At 39.6% G+C, this 23594-nt stretch overlaps 1 protein-coding gene across 1 annotated transcript in view; it reads right to left on the bottom strand.

The window, feature by feature from the left end:
- Positions 1 to 1626: 1626 nt before the first annotated feature.
- Lrch1 (leucine rich repeats and calponin homology domain containing 1) overlaps positions 1627 to 23594 on the bottom strand; it is a 184604-nt gene continuing 162636 nt past the window's right edge. Inside the window, exons 17-19 of the mRNA XM_027928892.2 lie at positions 23416 to 23553; positions 19808 to 19885; positions 1627 to 4158 (exon numbers count right to left, since the gene is read on the bottom strand). Of these exons, the coding sequence (XP_027784693.2) occupies positions 4048 to 4158; positions 19808 to 19885; positions 23416 to 23553 (327 nt within the window). The 3' untranslated portion in view covers positions 1627 to 4047. The remainder of the gene's footprint in view (positions 4159 to 19807; positions 19886 to 23415; positions 23554 to 23594) is intronic.

Here is a 23594-nt window from a genome sequence, read left to right as displayed (position 1 = left end):
TTCCTACAGTAATGAATCCACCCCCGCAGTAACAGCATAATCACATTTTAAAGGTCACACCTTGCAACACTCTTGCACTGGGGTTAAGTTTCCAACACATGAACCCTGGGGAAACATTCAAACAACAGCATTGTGGAGAGACTCGTTGGTAAATTGTAAAGGGGCTGCTCCTGAACCAATAAAGTATAGCCAGGTGCACTGCAGCATCACTATAAGGACCACAAAAGCCTCACCGTAGAAGCATGTGGCATGAGGTATCCATTCTAAACCTCTTCCTCACCTGGTATGGTTAAGTTTTTGAACCAACATATATGGTTTTGTTAATTCTTCTAACTGGCTTTTCTTCAGTACCTACTTTATGCAAGCACTATTATAGACACTGGAGAATCTGCAGAGAACAAAGCAGATGGGCAGCCTTGCTCTACTGGGGCACAGTTCAGTTGCAACACCTGATTCACAGTAACCTCCTGCTAAACACTGGTGTGTGGATGAACAGAGTGGCTTAGAGTGGCTTCACTTGTGGTCCCCATGCACCACAAGAGCCAGTTTCTAATTTCTTTCCTTCATATCATCCCCCAAACCCAGACTTACCTGGAATGGATGTCTGCTACTTGACTTCCTGTGGAAGATGGAAAATTAGGAGTCACTACTGCCAGATCTATCAGTCTTGCCCGAGAACAGCCCCCAGTTACAGCTGTTGGCCAGGGTCTTCCCCAGCTGTCGCCAATACAATGAGATCAACTGTTGGTCCTGATGCTCACTTGCCCCAGGCAGGCCCCCTGCAGGGCATATACCCTGCTACCATCCCTCCCTTCGCCTTTACAGAGTTCTCAGTTCTCCAGTCTACTGAAGCATGTGTGTCCATGAAGCACCAGACTTCTGTAAGGTGCAGACGGATGACTAAAATGGTGGAGCTTGGCAAAGCAGCAGCATCTCAAATCAGAACATCGTGACCCAGGAATAGATTTTTCTCAACTTAGTAGATGCAGATCTTAAAACAAGAGGCCCTGACACTGGTCTGTGTTGTCCTCACTCAGGCTAATGGTCCTGGGGCCTGTGTGTTATATGTGGGATGGGAAGAGAAGATGGAAACCACCTGCTACTGTTTCCACTTGACATTCCCACAGCAGCTGTTCTTTGACCAAAGTTATACTGGAACTTTAGGGAAAACAACACTAGCCCAGATCTAGCAGAGAAGTGGCCACTTCACTCTGGGGGTCCAATTCCACAGGAGGCAGTGGAAATGGGAGAACCTGATCCTGTGGTTTTTACATAGGCTAAGGAACCAGGGTGTGCTTAGAGATGCCTCAGGAGCCACGATCCAGGACTCCGATGTATCATAACTATATATTTTCTGATAAACTATGTATAAATAGCTACCAAAGTCTTATTTTTGATATTTTGGGGGATTACACTGATAGTTATGTATATATTTTATGCACTGATATAACTATTTTCTGATTCCCCAGAGCTTATATACATATATACAATATGTCGACATATATGCACACACATACGAATTCACAATATATATGATTGCTACAATCTGTTTTGTCAATGATTTTTTTTTTTTTTTGTATGTGACAACAGCCGACCTTTGCACCAGACAGGTAAGTCAATCAGAAGAATGGTTCACACAGATTCAAAGTTTTAATGGCTGTTAAATAATAAAAGGAGGGAACGTGCACTATATACACTGTCTACTTTCAGTACTGTGAGCTGGTCATGCACATTTTATTGCACATATAAACAGTATACAAGGATCTTGTAGACATCTTAGCTATACAAGAACTGGATCTAAAAGAAAAAAAAGCCATTTTACAAAACACTGAAGCCATTCTTATTATACAGCCAACTTCAAAAAATACTGAAAATTAATATCCAAAGAAATATTTTAATTTTGAAAAAAAATCTCTGAAAACAATGATTACACAGAGCTTCACGTTGCCATATATACAAGTACAAAAATACTTCAGGACCCTGCATTCTGAATGCCCGTGAAGGTGCAGCCGTCAAAATTCCTTTTTACATCATCAACCTTTGAATGTTGCTTAAATTGTATACGCTCTTTGTTCAAAATACCTTTCATCTTTACATCATTACACTATTTGACAAAACAGGTATTTGTGCAGTACAGGAAAATATTAAAATATATTTTAAGTTAGGTTAAAGTGCACAGTACATTTGATAGGTAATAACTGCTAGCTGCCAATCTAAATTTAATTGTTCAGAAACCTCCGCCCTCCCCCACGGAGGGCGGCCCTGGTGTTGGTTGATGTTGGTGTGTGTTCAACGCACACTGTCCTCTTGATGGCTTTTCTTTTGCATTCACCTTTATGTTTACAAATATGGCTACTGCTGCTCTAGAAACTTCCAATGACTTTCCACAGAGATTGAAAGTGCAGTCAGCATTCACAGAACTTTGAAAGATTGGTGACTGGGGTCACTGTCGCTGCAGCAGGAGTGCACATGTGTGTCACTGCATGACAGGTGGTTGTGACCTGTGAAGCCTTCTGTGAATCTCAGACTAACACAGATGGTCCCTTTCCTTGGGTGGTTCCTTTCATCCTGTTTTGTTCACACTTGCGTCCTCCCTGACCACACAGACTCACACACTCCACTTACTTGACCTCTTCGCCTGTCTTTGTGGTGCAGCTGCCCACAGACTCGCTGACGACCCACGTGGCTTCTCAGGTTTTGCACCAGAGACCACAAATCTTACAGAACTTTCCAGACTACTGTGAAAAACACCAACTATGTTAAAAGAAACTGAGCACATCTACACCTCAGAATCATTTCTTTTAAAACTAGCAATTTTAAGAAGTGCTTATTTCCTGATCCAGGTCCTATGTGCCCTAAGTAATTTCTGATCACTCCATTGAAGCTTCCCTTAAAACTTTTTGGTTAGACAATCATCTTTTTTAATCACCTCCACTCTCCTAGACCATTTCCTCATTATCTACCTTTGGTGCTAGACTCTCCTTAATTACACAAATCACAGTGCAAAACTATACTTCAAGACCCACGATGCTAACACTTATGATTTTGTGTTAAAATGTGAATGTTTTGTGCATAGCAAAAGAAGTATGAATCCAAAAAAATAATTGTTCACATTTTATCTTCAAGTTTAATATGTCTTTTTTTTTTTTTAAATCCATCACAGCTATTTACAAATAACCTTGGGGTGCTCTCTTGATTTCAGTCAGTTCATTATATTGGGGGACAGTAGGGTTGCTGGAATGTAGGAAACTGAATGGAATGCAGAAATATAAATAAGACCAATGTTCCACAAACCAAAGTGTAACTAATGCCTCCCCAGAAAGAGTTTTTTGTTGTTGTTGTTACAGAAGCACCTGTTTTTTGCTTAATAATTTTTTTCTGAATCATATACACCAGAAAACATGATTGAGACCTAGATCTACTGCACACCAAAGAGGATAGAAAATAACTCAATATTTATAATATTAAAATAAAGTGTTTAACCACAAAAAAGCAGTAATAAAATAGTTTCCTAATTTACAATTTGCATCCAAAGGATGAATAACAACTCACTAATAAATAATATTTATATAAATATTTTGTTATGTCGAAAATAGTTTTTAAAAGGCAATGGTCTCAAGAAACTTCTTGAAAAATTTGGTGGTGAAAAACCTGATTGTATCCCCCCACACACACACACTAAATCCATAACGAGTTTGGTTTTAATAAAACAGATGTGTCTTGCTGCAAAACAGCTGTGCTTGGCGTTCTGGTAATGGCAGTCGGTGAGCGTGGAAGGTGACGGAGGTGGAGAAAGGCAATGATGTGCTACTTAGTCCTCCACCAGCTCCCTCACTGGTTTCCAGATGATCACCTGTCAAGTCTTAATGGTGGAGGTCAGCTCTGAGAGGTAGGAAGTCCTCCCTGAGACTAAACCTTGTCAATGCAACTAGAGTTGGGGAACTGACAGGTGGCGAGTGGGGGAGAGGGTGGAAGAGGTGCCAGGAGCAGAGTCCAAGATCCCCATGGGAGAACAGTCCAAGCTGACCCAGAGGAGAAGACTTGGTCTCATGTGAACAGAGCCTTCGTGATGGTGACATCGAGTAATGCTTGCACGGTGATACCCACTTTGACCAGGCCTTTCTCTTCAAGGATGTGGTGGGGTAGACAGAGTTTCTCCTAAAAGGAAGAAGAACAAATTTTAGTTGACTGGACTCTAACTGGAAAATCCTGTGACATCACCCATGGAAGCTAAATTGTCATAGGCCTGTTGGATCACCTTGGTCTGGGCTCCTTCCCTGGCTGATAACCCAATGCAAAAGCCTTTTCTTTGTAGGGAACATCATGATTTGTCACATGTGAGAGTTGTTCCAGAAAAGTTCCTAAACCCTTGAAATCTGCCACAGATCTAAACATTTAAGAAACTTTTACATTAAATAGCTGAGCTACACTGAGTTGTTTGAAAAGCACACATCAACAATATAATGGCTTGTGTTCTTAGAAAGCAACATTGCCACTCACCTCTCACACATTTTAAAGGAACTCAAGTCCTCATTTATAAAGACAACACACTATTATACTGACTGGAAACCCTGACTTAATTCATTTTATGTCCTGTGATCTCTGGAATGTATGTTGGAGGACTGGCATCCTTTCTTCATGATTTCAGATGACATACACATTAGAAATTTTAACCACGGTCCTCAGTAGCCTCTTTTAAGGCTCTTTCATAAAACTGTCCAAGACATACTCCTCAATGAAAATACTCCATGAGGCGCTTCTTGAGTATGGAACTTGTCATGCTCCACAAAACAGTTTATAACATGATGAAATAATTTTGCATGTTTGTCCTTTGGTCCCAGTCTGACATCATATAAGGGAATCTCCCAGGGTGTGTCTCCTCAGCCAAGAAAAGACTCCAGTAAACTCTCTCTTATTCACCTGTGGTCTGTTCTCCACAATGGTCCCCGATTATTATTATTATTATTATTATTATTATTATGCACCGAGAATTGAACCCAGTGGTACTAAACCACTGAACTATATCCCTAACCCTGTTAAAAAATGTTATTTAGAGACAGGGTCTCACTGAGTTGCTTAGCGCCTCACTAAGTTGCTGAGGCTGGCTTTGAACTTGCGTTCATCTTGCTTCAGCCTCCCAAGCTGCTGGGATTATAGGCATGTACCACTGCACTTGGCTTCTTTCTTTATTTTTCAATTGGCAAATAAAAATTGTATATATTTACGGCACAACATAAATTTTGACACAAGTATACATTGTAGCATGTTATGAATCAAGCCAATTAAAAATCCATTCTCTCACATTTCTTTTTTCAGTAAGAAAACCAAAAATCTACTCTTAGCAATTTTTATTTTTACTTTTTTGTATTGCTGGGGATTAAACCCAGGATAGGCAAGCACTGCACAAATAACCTACAATGAAGCCCAGGGTTTCCAGGATGTATATATTATTAACTGTAATCACTATATTACACAATAAATCTCTCAAACTTCTTCCTGAGATTTTTGTGACCTTTTACCAACATCTCCATGCTGGGCCTGTCCCCCAGCCGCTGGTAACCACTGTTCAACAATCAACTTCTGTGAGATCAGTGTTTTTAGATTAATCATGTGAGATCATGCCGTATTTGTCTTTCTCTGTCTAGTATATTTTGTTTAATATACAATACCCTAGGTTCATCCATGTGTCACAAAAGCCAAGAGTTCCTTTCTTTAAGTCTGAATGTACTGTGTCAAGGCGAGTCTAATTGGGACCTGCATCGGGCCCAGTAGAGTTGGTGCTTGGCATGAAGCCACATGCTCGGCAGAGGACCACATCCTTCTGCAGGACTCTCTCTTGAGGAAACAAGCCTTTCAGCTGCTGTCTCAATGCTGGATTCTCCATAAATTATCATCACAGATACAGACATGTTAGACTCAAAAAGGTCTTCAAAATGCTTATGGCATTCAAAGATGCCATAACATCTCCAATAACTTGTTCCACGGTCTCAACTGTCAGTTGAGTGGGTCCTGCGCTGTTTCTCAAATCTCTTATCCCCAGTCCCTATAGCTTCCCTAACTTGTGGTAAGTGCAGAGCACCCCAGACTTGGACCTCAGGCCTTAAGAAATGGCCACATATACCTGAGTGTCATGGTGCACGCCTAATCCCAGCTACTTAGAAGGCTGAGGCAGGATGATCATAGTTCCCAGGGTCAGCCTTGGGAACTTAATGAGACTGTTTTGAAATAAAATGAAAAGGGTCTGGGGATGTAGCTCAGTGACAAAGAGTCCCTAGGTTCAATTCCTAGCGCGCGCACACACACACACACACAAAGAAAGAAAAGAAAAATAAATGGTCATATGTGATGGTATACACCTGTAATCCAAGCTACTTAGGAGGCTGAGGCAAAAGAATCACAAGTTTCAGGCCAACTGGGCAATATTCTATCTCAAAATAAGAGGGGCTGTGTAGCCTGGTGGAGAGGGCTGAGCATGCATGAGGCCCCAGTATCCCACGCCCAAAAAGAAAAACAGAAATGATCACATGTCCACATAGAGCAGCCAGTTCTTTAAAGCACAATTTTAACCATGATTTCACAAAGTTCCCGGTGGATCAAAATAGCATGACAGTATATATTAGGGAACATGTGAGTTTATGCTGCTTGCCAATTTCATGACCAAATGTCCATGAGAAAAAAGGGTGGTGGTCGTGTCTGCTTTGTGAGTCATGAGCCAGGTTGGGATGAATGATGACAACTCCTTGTGGCATGGTGAGGGGACATCTGCAGCAACCTATCAATGCCAACCCTTTCCTGCCATCATCTGCCATGGGCTTGGGGGAAACTGTCTGAACTGGGGTGGTGGTGGGGTGGGAATAAGTCTTCACTTCATACCAAATGCTACAATCAATTCAAAATGAATGAAAAAGTTAAACTTTAAAAAAAAAATACCCCCAAAAGATAAACATTTAATATTTTCTCTGACAAATGGATGGGGAAGGATTTTCTATGCTAATAAAGAAATACTTCTGTGAGATAAAAGTCACAAAGGAAAAGATGAAAATATTGATTATCTAAAAATTTAAAGCTTCCATGTGTCAAAAAGCCTGGGAAGGCTAATTGTATAATAAAGTGTTGAATATCTCATGCAATTTATGGAAAACTCTACTGAAAGGGAAAAAAGAGAACAGCTATATGTGTGTTGCTTTTGTACCAATGTAAGGTTGAAAAATTGTAAACTGAATCATTGCAAGTCTGGAACTATGGTACCCCTTGCATTGTTCCTGCCCTTCTGTTTTCATTCAGCCTCCTTAAAGATGCCCAGAGATAACCTCAGATCACTCTAATACCTAAAAAGACTAGCACAAGATAACAGAAATCTTCCCTTTTTTTTTTTTAATTAAGGAAGGCATTTCTGGTTATTACATCATAGGAACAGGCTGAAGACTCATGGAATTTCCAACCCTGGTGCTGGGTGAAGGATGAACAGGGCAGCCCTGCCAGAGCTGGGAGATGAGGAGTGGTCCTGCCAGAGCATCTACCCCACCGCATTCCCCCAAGTGCACTCAAAGGTTGGAACAGAGACAGACTGCTATAGAACTGGAATAGATGAAAAATGACACAGAAGAGAAGGGCCTCGAAGGTCCAGGAAGGTGTGGTCTTCCCTTCCAGAAGATCCTTGTACATAATGGACTTAGGCAGAAATAGTTGCACGTGTGCACTGACTTTACATAAACCGAAATTGCAGTGTTATGGGATCCTGGAGGTTTTGTTGGGAATGTGACAGTAGGTGCCTAAGATACCCACGGACTTCTTTGGTTGTGTGTTGTGTGTGTGTGTTTAAAGGCACAGCATAGGGTCATATAGTAATATCCTGCATAAAAATAACACTTCCGACTCTGAAGAACTAATGCTCCGTGTGACTTCTCCACTATTAGACTCAATTAGGTTCACTCACATCTCTCATCCACTCCTCTTTGGTGCCACAGCAAACAGGGTTAGGAAAAGTAGGCAAGCAATGAAGACTAAATGCTAACTGTAAAGACTTCTTGGGTACCTCCATATGCCTAGCACCAAGTCTACAGATTTGCATTGGTCATTTCTTCATGAAAATCCTGCTAGGTAGGCATTAGTATCTCCATTTTACAGGTGAGAAATGGAGGAGAGTTCAAGGTAACCTTGCTTTCGTCACACAGCTGGGAAGTCCTGGATCTTAGAGCCAGGGTTCTTCTCACGACATCATGCTGTTTCCCATAAATTCTCAATCAACTCAGGATGTTCAGTCTTCAGTCATGATATAGGAGGAGGTCCCTCAGCCAAGTTCTTTGATGACAAGTCCCATCAACTACATCAAAGGGGACCAGGGAACCCTCAACTTAGGGAAAGGTGTCAGTTAGCTCTGCCACTCAGCTCCTGTGGCTTCTGTCCCTAATGAAAGCTGGGGAGGAGGCTGGAAGGTGCAGTTTGACTTGCTGTCACGGCTGACTCTTCTCTCCCTGAAGGTTCTTATGCTCCCACAGAGCTGCACAAAATTCCAGGACAGCCTAAAATGATGTCATTCATTCTAGTCTGTTTCCTTTGGTTCAATATGTTTCTTAAATGTAAAGTTCTGGTACCAAATTATTTGAGCCTTAAAACTATCTGTATCTTATGTATGAAAGCTTCAAGATCCAATCCTATCACTGAGGGTCAGTTTCTTCCAATGTAAAATGACATGTCAACCTCTTACAGACAAGAGAATCTGTCACACCTTCCTTCCTTGATTCTCTCCTTCAGAGCAGGCTACCCTCTAGCCCTTCCTCTTCCTAGAATACCTGGTTCCCCGCACCCACCTACCCTTTTTCTGTCTTCCCTCCTCTTCCTGCTTCACTTGGCCATTCCTACACAAGGAGCCTGCATGGTCCCTAAGGCCCCATCAGGGGCAGGTGTCCTGTTCTGCATGTCTTTTACAAAATCTGGTACCTTTATCACCTGAATTCCTCTTTATTTTCTGGAGTCCATAAACTGTGACCTGAAGGCTAATCTAACTCACGGTCTGGTCTGCTTTTGTCAATAAACTCTTACTGGCATACAGCTACACCTATTCTTTTTTGTATCATCTATGGTTGCATTTATGCCACAAAGTCTACCTAAGTGGTCCCAGCGGAGACCATATGCCCTGAAAAATCATGTGTTATCTGTTTCTTTCCAGAAAAAATGCTTGCTGACCCCCTGGTATAGACTGTAAGCTTTTTGAGAACAGGGCCATGGGTCATGGTCTTTTTTTTTTTAACCCCAGGGTCTCCCATGAGGCCTTGCACGAAGAGTGCTCATTCAATATTTGAGGAACGACTGAATGAACACAAGAATGAACAACGCTACTGTGAAAGCCAAGAAACTAGATGGACCCTGAGGATCTTAGAGAAGAACAAAGCACACGTTCTGTATATCAAGTTGTTTATTGAAAATGACTTTTGAAAGCTGAAGCCTAATTTTAAAAACCACATTTACTGAAATAAAATCATTTTAAAATATTTTTTCAGGGGCTGGGGATGTAGCTTAGTGGTGGAGTGTGTCCTTAGCATGTGTGAAGTTCTGAGTTCAATCCCAGATCCAAAACAAACAAACAAAAAAATCCCCAAAATATTTATATATAATCCATAATCCATAAAATCTACAAAATCCATAATCACTTTACCACTCTCAGGCTCCAGAAATTTTAATATGTCATCCCTATTTTTCCTCTTAGGTGAAATATTCTTTACCCTTACGACTTATTAGGGGATTGATGTGAATTTTAGAATAATCCAAGCTACCACACACTGAATTTAATTTAATTTTTTTTTTTTTACAAACAATTAGTCTTGGGAGATCCATTGCCTCTACATATCTATTTTCTCTAATAAAATCCTACTCAAATGTCTTAGGAGCTCAGCAGAGTTCCTTCATTTCTTGAGTGGGAAAATAAGGGCATATGAATCAGAAGTCCATAAATAAAAGGAACTGGGCTGGGGTTATGGCTCAGTGGTAGAGCACTTGCCTAGCACATGTGAAGCACTGAGTTTGATTCTTAGCACCATATATAAATGAATAAATAAAATAATGATCCATCAACAATTAAAAAACATTTTTTGAAATAAATTAAAATAAAAGGAACTATTAATTGTTAGTTGTCACAGATTTTGAAAATCCTGACACTGGATAGGGGGAATTGGAGACAGAGAACACAAATGGCCATTTCAAAAAGAAAGTGTGAATAAATAGCTGCCTCTCTTTATCATGTATTAGAAGGGAGTACTGAAAACGGTGTTTCTTGTGAGAAGATGGAGATTTAGAGAAGAAGTCACACAGCTGAATCTCCGACCCCCTCTCAGGTACTAGGGAGGTCAGCCAGGTATCCCCACTACATCCCCAGGTATCCCAAATAGAAATCAATGGCTTGGTAATGGGAAAATAAGTTCACTCAAAATTTGCTTAAAGGGCTGAATTAATTTTTAGCTAGCATACTACTTAATGGAAAAGCATCATCCAACAAATCCCAAGAAGTGTACTGTGTTCAGGTACAGGTAAATTAATGACATGAAAAATGGAGGTATGTCCAAAGAATCCTTTGGATGTCAGGACTGAAATACAAACATAGCTAGAGAACTATGTCAATTCAACACTGAAAACAAAAATCTACTTGCATAGAATAGTTCTACTTAGTTTTTATTGATAGTAATTTTGTTTTCAGGTAACAACCCTATAAGTTTTCTCTTTTCCCCTTTTCCTCCCATAAAGAAGGGGGGAAATACCCAACAGTGGCAACCATTAAAGGGAAGCAAGCCTTACTGCACGGCAAAGCCAGATGAAAACACTGAGACCTACTCTGGGTGCATGTGAAAAACTTATCAGTTGGCCAATAAAAACTTGGAATAATCATCCAAAATGTGTTTATTAAGCAATTTATGGCTCAGGGTGCTCATCAGACATTGTACAAAGGGATTTTATTGTTACAGATCGAAGAGTACAAGATAGCACCAAAGGCAAGTCAGTACATCTGAGAGTTATAGAGACACAACTGAGGTTAGATAACTTTCACATACCCTGTATTTTACCAATCAACACAAAGTCAGGAGAGGAAATCTCAGGCAACTCAAGATATTGTCATGTAAAGAATGTTTCCTGTTAAAATAAACTGATCTGATTTAGCAGCAAGGAATCTTTATAAATATATTCTTTTAACTCTGTGGGTTTTTTCATAATCTCAACTTCCCTGGATTCATGAAAATGTTCAGAAAAATAAGATCATCTTCTTAGTAGTCATGTCTGGGGATGGTCTGCATCAGAGAAATTTATCTATCACCTTTTCAATCCAAGAAATAGCATTTGGCAAACAGGATGTAAAATGAAACAGAGAGAAACCAGCTTGGCCTTGGAGCAGGGCCTTCTTATTTTCTAAAAAGACATCCGAGAATCCAGGAACATCTTGGCCTAGATAAGAGTCAACTTGTTGAGTCAACTTGGTTTTTTTTTTTTGTCTTTTTAATTATGAACTCATCATACTGCTTCAAAAGCAGAGATGGCTGATATGTGGTCCTTTAAGTTAATTTAAAAATAAAACAGTGTGCTTGCTAACCACAGGAAATTAGAGGTTAAATGGAAATTTCAAGCAATTAGAGAAACTACATTCTTCTAAAGTAAGAGCAATCTTATTATTGTCTCCTGCCATAGTAACCCAAGTCCCAGGACCAAGAATGTTCCATGACTCATGGTTTTATTTGAAAATGAATACAGTCAAATCCATCACATTCTGGACCTGAAATTATTATGTGATGTGGCAGAAAAGCAAAATGATCCATGACTTTGTGCAAAAATAGAAATCCCTCTGCAAAATGCTTTTCTTGGAACTTGAGAGCAGACCTAACAAGGAATAAGTAAAATTGGTGTGTAAACGAATCCTCCAGGTGGCGCCATCACAGGAAGAGACTTCCTTAGAGCACCGCTGCCTGGGCAGAGAGTTTGCTCAGGGTGCAAGTTAGCACCAGGCCTCCTCAGGGTCCCTCACAGCCCCCTTTGCAGGAAACAGGAAGGAATCCAACTGGATGGCCCTCAAAACCGTCATCCTCCAGATGGTAGTTTTCAGCTTGGTCAACAGTGGTATTATTAAAGATTTTTATAGAGCAAATTAGGCCAAAATGTTGGTTTTCTGTCTCTTCTGCAAGGTGACCCCTCTACAGTTCAATTGTCCAATCCTGAATTAGGATTGGAGTTAAATGGCAATAATTCCATATAGCAAACCCCATCTGTTCCTGTCCTGGAGCCCTCTCCCTGCTACCCAGCACAGCAGAAGCTCACCGCCGCTGTCATCATGTGGACGGGGGAACATGAGGTATGGACACGCTTTGCTGTCCCTGTTGGGTTTCAGTAAGTGAGAGACATTACTGAGTGGGAACTGTATTCTACAGAGTTTGTGCTTCTGGAAAAAAACTGATTTGCAAATGTTCAGAGATTACTGAAGAGAGGGCAAGGATGGAAGTTTGCAAGACAAAGGCTCAAATGGAGGAAGGAGCCTGGAATGGATCAGGGGCCAGAGCAGAGCATTTGGAGGCACATGCAGACGTTATGCGGATAGAGCATTCCAGCAGTAAGTGATATAGACCAGCACTATAAAGAGAACATGGACAAGACAGAAGCCTATAAGGTCCCTGGAGCGGAGGGCAGAGGTTGGTTGTGGGGGTTTCTCCCCGAGTGCCAGCAGAGTGTCAACAGTCTTTCGAATGTGACGAAAATCCAACTGCAGGATGTCATACGGAGAGCAGAGGTCAGCCTATTCCGAGGGCAGCCAGTAGAACAGAAAGAGACAGTGCATACAATTAAAAATACACAGAAGAACAGCTGGAAAGAAGCACACATTTTTGGTTACTAGCAAATGGCAGGAGTAAATCCTTATTTCAAGCAGGTCAAACCTTTTCTACCATCTAAGATTTTTAATCCATTATAAAAGGAAAGTAGAATACCCAACATGCCTTATGAAAACAGGACAAAGAATCCTTCACCTACAATCTCATTTATTCACCATTCTGGCTTCAAACAGTTTTAAGATTCAAGTGGGATATATGTGCTCACCAATGGCCTAAAAATAAGAGCTTGGGACATTAAGGACTTAGCCTTACTAAAAAGTAAATAATATGAACTTTAAAGTCCTCTTTCATCCTCAAATGCATCTTTATGCTAGTCTATGTGGACTGTTTCTCTCTGAAAGTTAACACACCCCTTTAATTTTGTTTTAGGACTACTCATAAAGTCTGGAGAAATAGTTCAAAATGTGTCCTACATGTGACAAAAGGTGCATTAAATTGCACATTTTTGCAAATAACACATTAAACAAAAATCTAAAGGAAGCTTCTGGGATGCGCAGTTAGAATGACAGTACAACCCCAGGTAGGGTCATTACTAAATTCCTTCATCACTACTCAGGTATGGTGGGAGGAGAGGCCTCCATATTTCACCTACTCAACAGTCAACCAACTGTGACAGGAAGCAGATACCCACTGCACCAACTCAGTGCAAAAATGAGACACTCAGTCTTCTGAGTTGACCCCCTGGTGGCCTAATGCTGTCAGGAAGCAGAATTTTCTGATATGCTGAATTCCTACACATGAATTTTAAGCTACAGAACTTAATTGATAACAGCGAGAAAGACAATTTGTGGTTTTGTTGCAAATTAAACAAGGATTGAAAATATGTGTGCTATATCTCCTAAAGGCAATTTTACTTTCACATTAGGCAAAGCATTGAAAAAATATACAGTATATTTATATATTTTTTTACATACTTCACATTAACATTGCCCTTTTATTTTAGCTTCCTTGCTAAGAGGATATAAATCACAGAGCAGCTGAAAACTGAGTCTAAGTTAAAGGTTTTGTCTTGCTTGCATCTTCTGAAGTTAGCTTGTCCTCACATAAACAGAAATAATATCAGGTGGGTTGAAAAAAAAATGTTCAGTTTTATTTAATTTACAAAGACAAATATACTCTTAAAGGATTTTTAAGATTAGAAATTCATATTCTAGCTATTCAGATCATGCATATTTCCTCAGAGGATCTGGAGGAACCAGGCTTCTACCATTAAGAGTTTTCTCAAGAACTAGAACAGCTACAATACGCCAGACTACACTGGTGCTGGGCAGATTCTGGTCGAGGATTAACAGATGGGGAAACGTCTAAAGAGAAATTATCTACTGCAGTGAGAATTTTGCATTGCAATGCTGTGCTTGACCAGGGAGATCCCAGCAAAGCAGACATGTGATTTTTTTTTCCCACAAAAGTTGGTGTTTCCGTGTTAACAGCAAAGCCTTCTATCTCCAGCAAGTACTTCAGTCCATTTCCCAGAACTCTATGGGGCACACACGTCTGGTCGGCATCTCAACAGCCACCATCAAAGAACGGGTGTCCGACACCTGTGCAGTTCCCAGGTGCCCATTCAGAAGTGCAGTCCATACAAAGGAAGGAAGCACACAACACTCCTCTTATCCAGGAAGCAGTATCATTATGTCACAGAGGCTGGGCTTCATTCAAGTGGGTGAGGCCTAGATCCAAAGCCTCTGGGTGGTTTAAATTAAACCACGACATCCAAAGAAAAACAAAAGGGTCTAAGCCCACCTGGTAGGGAAAATCTGAACCGTCACAAGCACCATGTAGAGTGTGGCTGCTGTGGCCACCTGAGAACCATCAGGTTCCACCCACATCTCAGAGCCAACAGCAGCCAGCTCTAGCCCCTGCCAGGAGCCCAGGAAGCCAATCAGGGCTGACATTTCCAAGGGAACTTAGAATGTTCTGATTGTTGTGCTTGCCAAAATTTAGCCCCAATGAACAGGTCTTAGGGATGATATTTCTGAAAAGTGAAATAGGAAAAAACTAAAACCCAAGGAAATTTAAAGAGGTAAAACCTCACCATGTGTTTACAGAATATCTGTAATGTTTGAAGTGTTTGAAAAACACAGTCAATTCTCTCAAGTACCCCTAGAGGCAAGTGTGGGGATGTACATTTCAATTCCAGTAAGCAACAATCACAATCAGCAGAGGTTAAATGATCTGGTTACAGTGAACACAAGGACATGACTGAGATCGGCTCAGATTCCCTACATGCTATGGACAGAAACAGAAATGTAGACAGATCTGTCAAAGGGTTTAATTTTCATAGATGTTCTGGGTGTCACATAGTCTAAATTCTAAAAGCTAACTATATGCAAACATAAGTTTTATTTAAAACAAAGTTTTATTTAACACTTTGAAATATATTTAATTTAAATATATTTCTAAAACTCACTATGTTTATAAAAGTATTTTTAATCTAAAATATCGTGGCACAGGAATGTTGACGGTCATTCCAAAAAAGTCCAAATTCACAGACATGTGTAATGTGGCCAGGAAGGAAGAGAATATAGAGGATTTCCAGTAACTGCCAATTTTATGAACTTAGAGGTAACACTAATTATTAATTAGTAACTAGTTTATCTCAAAACGTAATTAAAAACTTTTCAAAGGTGCTATTTCTAAAATGATTTATTCTCAACCATGCACATATGAAAGACCATCAAACCATTAGCCAGAGGTGACCAGCAGGCATATCTCCCAGGGAAAGGATGCTTATGTAAACAGCAGCACAGACTACCTAAAAATGAAGCACTGATTTTACAAGCTATAGATGGGATCTTTTAAAAAATGAATTTACACACTAGTGTAATAATAAACCTGTCAGTCTATATCTCTGGTTATTCAACCTCAGAATTAACCAATATAAATGCAACACTGAAATAGATATTACAATAAGAATCCCACTCTCCCTCCCCCAAAAACTGTGTGGGTTATGATTTAAAATGATACAAAAGTCATTGATTTAGGGGAAGGGAAGGAGAGATACAAGGCTCAAGAATGAAACGAAACGTATTTCTCCTTGAGATGAAAGCAAATAAACAAAAAAATAATGGCTTCAATTCATATACTGTCTTTGAATCACAAAAAAATGTGACCAGTTACATAATGTAAGTGACCTAACCCTCACAATAGGTGTGTAACAGAAAAGCTACCACTATTACTTTCAGATCTAAAATCTCACTATAAAGCACAACAAAAGTAAAAAGAAGAAAAACTCAGCTATAATTCCACTTACACTGAAACCATCATTGTTAGCCTCTGAACTATGTTAAGCTTTTAGTTTTAACTCCATTTGGCTGGTGCAGAAGCTGAGGGACACCAATGACCTGTGCTTGTGGACATGGGATGAAAACATCCTCCTATAGACCTAAAAGGACCCTGGGCTGCCCACACAGGCAGGAAGGGGCCAGTGGCTATCGGGATGTCTGCCACCCACCTCAGATGAGTCCCTGTGTGCTTTCTCTCTGGAGATACAACGGAGATGAAGGGCCAGGCAGTTAGAAACCAAGTACATTTCTACTTCAAGTCCCCTCATCTAAAGATGAAGGGTAAGTCTGTTCAACTAAGGACCTTACTCCTTACAGAGTTCTGAGATCAAGGATACTTATTTAAAATTGAGTAGATCAATTTCCCTGGTGAACCAAACATCTATTCTTTAATAATTTTAAGGCTTCATAAATTAAAGAGATTTCTTTCTCCCAGAGAGAACATTAATGAGAGCTCTAAAACAACCCTGAGTTTGGATCCATTTGGAAACCATGAATCTGACACAAAGGTCAGAAGCCAGCTACAACCAATCTGACTCAGAAATGGAAAAAGAAACTCAGCAGATTCATAAATGGCCCCATGAGCCCAAGGCCTAACTAGACTCAGATTCACAGGTGATACATAACTTTCTCCTGAAGGATTCAGAAGCCCAACTAAGTCCTGTCCTCCAGACCAAGTTGATGCTAGCGCAGAGGTCAAGGACAGCTGCATGATCTGACCATCAGGCCTCAGTAACACAAAGGATACAGATGCTGCTAACACTGCCTACAAGTCTGCATGGAGCCAATGAAAGAAGCCATGTTTACTGAAAATCAGTTCAGACACTCTACTATAAAAACTGGGTTTAAAATTCCACCTAAGGACAGTCTTGAACACTGCCCTCTACTATTTATCCAGTAAATTTAGGTACTATCCAGATCATCCTGCATAAATACACTTCCTGGATGCTCAACAAACCACAAGCTGCTACATCATATATGGCTATTTCATGAACCCCGGGGTGAAGAGCTGGGATTGTGCTCGTAGGGACTTCTAAAAAAAAAAAAAAAAAAAATACAATGAACTATAATGATAGGAACAAATGACTTCATATGTAATTGTTTAACTAAATCTGCTCAGCTACTGTTTTCCACTCATGTGCTCCTGATAGACCATATGAGCTACTCACCCTAACTTCAGTTTGTAGTTTTAAATGGTGGTTCTATTAAAAATAGACTTAGAGTACAGCTGTGAAGTCTCAGTCTTTATGACTTATCATTGTCAACTAGGTAGTTAGCTTATAAAATGCAGAACTCAAGATCTCTGGGGTATGAGTGTATGTATAAGCTATGGATAAAGAAAGTAAAGTTTGCAGAGTAGAGAGAATTAACTGTGTTAAAAACTGAAAATTAATGAATATATATAAATTTTTTACCTAGGAATTAAGTTTGATTGAAGGCAAAAAAGTAATAATGCAGGTCCTCTGTGACTTTTCCGTACCAATCTTTCAAAATGCCTAATTATAGATGGAATGTGTCTGCAAGTGTTCTTATGATAACACTTTTTTAGTGTAAATCATCAGTTGTAGGGAGCCACATGTACATTCAAACATTGACACTCTTTAAGAAGTAAAAGGAACATATGTGTCTGAGAGGGAGGGAGCCATTGGACCCCACAATTTACTGCAATAGCCCTAAATGGAAACATGTCCTTATGCATTCTGTGAGATGAAAACATGCTGTTTTGAGTATAGAACAAGACTTTCCAATTGTCTTCCATTTGGGAATTTCTGGTTTTCCACTAGAATAATTCTTTCTTGTTTTAACATTCTTACTAAAGAATTTTAATTGGCCACTAGCTTTTTCTAGTAGCAATGACCTTAAAAGAACTCTAAGGCACCGTAAAATGCTGTTGCATCATCCATTAGGATGGAAATAAATGTGTATACACACACACACACACACACACACACAAACAAACAACACACACATATATACTCACACAGTAGACTTGAAAAACACCTGAAACCTTAAGAATAATTTTTTTTAAAATTCCAAGTGATATACTTCTTACTAAGCATAGTTAATTGGAACATCAGCAAAAAAGGTCATTCCATTCCTCTATCTTAACCTGCTTTGGAATTATGCGTTACCTATTAGTGTTAGGAGCACTATGCTAGGGGCATAAATCAGAAACTGTAATAAATCTTGCTCTGCATTTTTATGGTAATTTTATTTACTTTTTCCTACTTGAAAAGGAAATTGTAATCACCAGCTTACTCTAGAGAAATGGGTAAGGACATCCCCATTTCATTGTGTATCACTGCAAGCCAAAAACAAAAACCTGCACTGATGAGTTTTAAATCATCCCAGGGGGCTAAGGCCATAACTCCTCAGTGCTTTCTAGTCCAGACACGAATAATCTGTCATCTGGAACTTGGCATGGGAGTTTTGATTCAAGCAAGGAAATCTTACCAGGCCAAGAAAAAATTAAATTATTAGTAAATGTATGCAAGAATTTTCACAAATAATCAAAGTCAAAGATGTATATGTAATATTAAAATGCACATATACAACACAGACACAGACTCACACTATTGGAAGTGGAAAGCAGAACTGATCACAAAGACATCTGGTCTATTAGATAAAAGTTATATTCTTTTATAAAATGAATTTATAAGTCTCTTAATTGATACAGCTCAGTTAAGGATTATGCTTTCATAATGCTCTCCTTTTCCTCAAGAAAGATTAGAAGCCTCTTGCCAACCCCACACCATCTCTTAATCTACTAAATTAAAACAAGAAGGGGATATTAAAAAAAAGACACAACAAGGGGAAGAAAAGAGGCCAGAAGGGTAGGATCACTTTGGTCAATTACAATAACTCCTACCGCTGAGTAGAACTACTGAATATTAATTCTTTCACATGTTCAAAAACAGTATCTAATGACAAGATTTTTAAGTTGCTCTATGCTGGAATTTTAGGAAAAACAGAAGAAATCATAGGAAATAAAATTGCTATCCATTTCCATTTATTACAGTGATGGCTACAGAGAATTACCAACTGGTCCTAGAGCAGACCACAGGAGGAAAGGTAAATGCAAACAGTTCATAAACCATAAAGCAACACCCAAGCATTGTTATTATTATCCTTAATAATAACAATGATTATCATATTTTCAGTGTTCAGTATTTGATTCACATACTCAAAATGCAACTACAGGGAATGAAAACCAACAGTTACTAGGGCTACTATAGGTCTCTTCTTTAGAGCTCTGAATAAGGAAACCATCAGCTTCAAAGTTCTATGGAACTTGCTCATTTATAGCCTCAGCAACTTCTGTTCTCAGGCTAGAGAATCTACTGATTCTCATTTATCTAGCTGATTAATTTTTTTCCAGCTTGGAATTTCACATTTATTTCAAAACCTTAAAGAAATTATTTTCCCTTTTCCCTCAGCATTGAACATACTCTATAAAGCCATATTAATATCACTGCTCATGTCCCCCAAGAAATAGAACAATTTAAATTAAAATTTTATATAACAAACCCCAAGATTATTCCTTGAGAAAGGTTGAGACTAAAAAAGAATGTGCAAAGCTTTACATACACTAAATGGTTCTAGCACATACATGAAATTAAATTTTTACTAAGACATGGTTATTTGAACAAAGTTTGATGTTACCTCTGGTACTCCCAGTTTTCTGCATGCTTCCAAAAAGTTTTCCACATTTCTTCTGCATTTGGCCATGCTAAGTTTGGGCTATAAGTACAAATACACAGAAATACCATATTATTAAAATAAAAACATTACTGAGAAACATCCTTCTAAAGATAAAATTTGTTAATAGTTTGGGCTGTATTCTTGAAGACATTGTGTGTGTGTATGCTTACAGATGTATACTCATATAAGTATGGATATGGATATATAAGATGTATATATACCAAGATGCATGCAAAGTTTTCTGCATACATATACATACATACATGTGTATGTGCATGCACACACCACACACACACTCCTACACACACTTTTTATGGGAACATATTGCTGTGTAACCTGCTTTATTTCACTCAACTATATACCTTACACATCACCTTTCTGCATCAACAAACATTTCTATAGGAAAGGTTTAATTCATTAGGCTAAGTAATTGCCTCAGCAAAGTGACAGATTTAATCAGAAAGATGTAATGAGGTAATCAGCACCAAAAATAGTGGGTGTTTAGGATTTAACCCAAAGCATCTCGCCACTGAGTTGACTTCTGTTACAGATGACTTTGAAAGTGTGGGATGGATAATAGGTTCACTTGATTCATATGCTCTAATTTTTGCATGGAAAATTTTAAACTCTTTCCTGATAAATTTTAATATTCCCCTATTAGTTTCCTTAAGAGAGAAGCAAGAAGCATGACTGATCCCAACAGTCCCGTATAGAAGCCATGATTTACAAAGACTACCCTTATCCTGTTAAGAGTGAGAGTGAAGTACATCTTACAGGGACTCAAGCCAATCATCATTGAAGTCTAAACCTGTGCAGCATTTATTAAATAAAAGAAAATGAAAGGGTATCCCTCATTCTCCTCTACGTACAAAGAAGAAAGCAAGCATGTTGCCCCCTTCCCTTCTGGAAGGCTAAACAAATCCTTCATATTGGCTAGAAAGGGAGTCATGCCCCTCAGCTGGGCTGCATAAGATGTGACATGCAGCTGCCCGGGTGGTTTTGCCCTTGCCCCAGAACATCTTGGGACATGCTAATGGTGCAACACAACCATACTTACTGTTTCCTAAGTGTTAGATGCTACACTTGATATAAAGAACAACTGTGCGACCAAAAGATGCAAACCATGTGGTCACTTAGCTCAAGTGTAGCTGGAAACATTAACAAGCTAAAGGAAACTATAATATAAAATAGGACAGTTCTTAGCAGGGAAGGAGTTACTATAAGGGAAAAAATACAAACGACAAGGAGACCCGGTAGCAAGGAGTCAAGAATGGTTTACATCTTGTAAACACTGAAGTAGCAGAGAACTGGGAGCTGGGGTTGCTGAAGGCCAAGCAGATGAGGTAGGCAGCAGCCTTCCAGGCAGAGAACTGCCTGCCCATAGACTGGAACAGAGAGCAAAGGCACAGACTAGATAGTAAGCAGACTCCAGGCCAGAGGTGGCCGGTGGCCGGGCCTATCAGAAACAGCTTCAAGAAGCTCACTTCAGCAGTTTAATATTTTGCACAATTAAAAAAAAAAAAAGAAACTCACTGCAGTTTGGGTGAATGGACATGCAGAAACCAACTGTATCTCTTAAAAGAAAAAATGTAATGTAACAGCACAGGCTAAAATCTATTACATGCCTTAAAACAGATATTTAGGAAGAGTTTTAATGACAATGGGGGAATATTTAGGTTTTAATAATAAATTTTATAAATCCTAAAGAGTATACATCAGAGAGAAGATCATAATCAAGCATAAACATACAGAAAATGTGAGTAGTAAAGAAGAAGGTTAATCATGACTATCTTTGAGCAGTAGGAAAAGGATGATTTATTTTTATTTTTTTAATATTTATTTATTTACTTATTTTGCTGTGCTGGGAATTGAACCCAGGGCTTTATACATGCTAGGGAAATGTTCTCCTGCTGAGCTACATCCCTAGTGCACTCTTTTGTTTTTCTTTATTTTTTCTAATCAGGCATTATTTTCTCAATTAAAAAATATAATATCATAAAAAGGCAAAACTGAAAAGATTTCTAAAGCACTGTATTGTTTGTCTGGAAAAGTGAATAAAATAAACAAAGTGTATATAGGTTCGTGACTCAGAGTGTCCTCTGGCACCTTATCAAAGAATAGCTGTTTGTTCCTGTTGGAGGCTGAGAACTCAGTGTCTTTTGCATAATTGGGGAAACATAATAAAATGAGAACATGGTGCGTGGCTCAGGCAACTTATGGCTGTTTGGACCCCATCTGCAAAAGATACCAGAATGTCTCTTATTGGATCAGAGGATAGAATTTCTATCCTCCACTGAGGCTATTAGAGGCAGATTTGAAAGAAAAGCCAAATTGGGCTCTCCACAAGTCACACGTTTGAAAGGAAAAATGCATTCAATATTATAGAAAAGAAATTGACAGTTGAAATGGGATCATCGGCTCACTTTTCCTACAGCCAAGAGAAAAACAAAGTAGGATTAATAATGCCATCATGAAACTTTCCTGGGCACAGGGATGGGGACAGGGCTTCTCATAAGCTTTCTCCCAATACACTGAATACATTGTACCTTGAGATTAGGAGCTAAGGATTCTTAGCATCTGCTCTCTATATAATCATGAGTGAGAGTAATGGTTCACCTTTGTGTGCGTACCCTCTGTCGTAAGTCATCTCACCCTCGCCAGGACAATGCCATGACAGAGAAGAGCAAACCGAGTTCAAGACAGAATATACAACTTGCCAAAGTCCTACCTATGACTGTCAGACACAGACCTAGAATTTTCATCCAAACTTTACATTCTTAGCTCTAAACTCTGCTGCCTCCCGTAATGCAGCGCTGCGAGGAGAAATTCTTCTTTCTTCTCTGTCCCTCTCAGCTCTATGTGAGTTTCAAAGACAAGCTTATCCCTGATTCCCTCCCTCACACCTCAGCAACCACAGAACAGACTGCAGCTCTCTCTGGCTCACATGAGGACAAGGACCCCATGTGCAGGTTTTGTCTCCCCCATAGGGGAGATGAGAAATTGGGGGGCACTGATGGAGCCCCACTGGTCCTCATCTTCCCTGCTCTCTCCAGGAAGTCTCTGGCACAGAGAGATGGAGAAAGGGTGGAATACATGATTGGCTAACGGACCTCTGGATTAACAGGTCATTAATAATTTCCCACAGAATGCACATCTTTTTAGGACAACCCTAAAATCCCAATGATGAAAAGGGGGAAGAGATTTCATTTAGAAGGGACGCCACTAACTGCAAGAGCATTCTAAAAAAGACCCTCACCGTTGGAATAAGGCTGTGTGAGAAATGAATCTTTACATTCTTCTAGTCTTGAAGTTAGCACCATGAGCAGTAATTTCTTTAAACTTGATGTCTGAAATAAAGTTTGTTTTTCCTTGCCATTTATATGTTTAGTTTTCAATGTCATCCCTTCCTAGTGAAATGCCACTTCACTCAGACCCATTCCTTTGTTCTGGGCTTCTAGTTGTCTGGGGCCCAACAGAAAGGATCTGAATGGGGTCCCAGGGATCCCTCTGGCATCCTTAACCAGAAATACTGTCTCAAGAGTCTGCTTATGTCATTCAGTGGTACTTACAACTGCAGGTGAGGGGACATGGATGCTTGCAACAGACCGTGGGCGAATGTGATTGACCAGGTGGCAGAGGACAACGCCATCCATTAGGGCCGCGCCCAGGTCTTCGTGTAGCGTGACCTTGAGCCGCATCTCGATGCTCTGTGGGGGGGAATCAGAAGGGAGTCAGTTACTATGGACAC

This window comes from Marmota flaviventris, chromosome 4, assembly GCF_047511675.1.
Source record: "Marmota flaviventris isolate mMarFla1 chromosome 4, mMarFla1.hap1, whole genome shotgun sequence".
Lineage (NCBI taxonomy): Eukaryota > Metazoa > Chordata > Mammalia > Rodentia > Sciuridae > Marmota > Marmota flaviventris.
The sequence above is the reverse complement of the archived record's forward strand: the minus strand, read 5'-3'. Positions and strand labels throughout refer to the sequence as shown.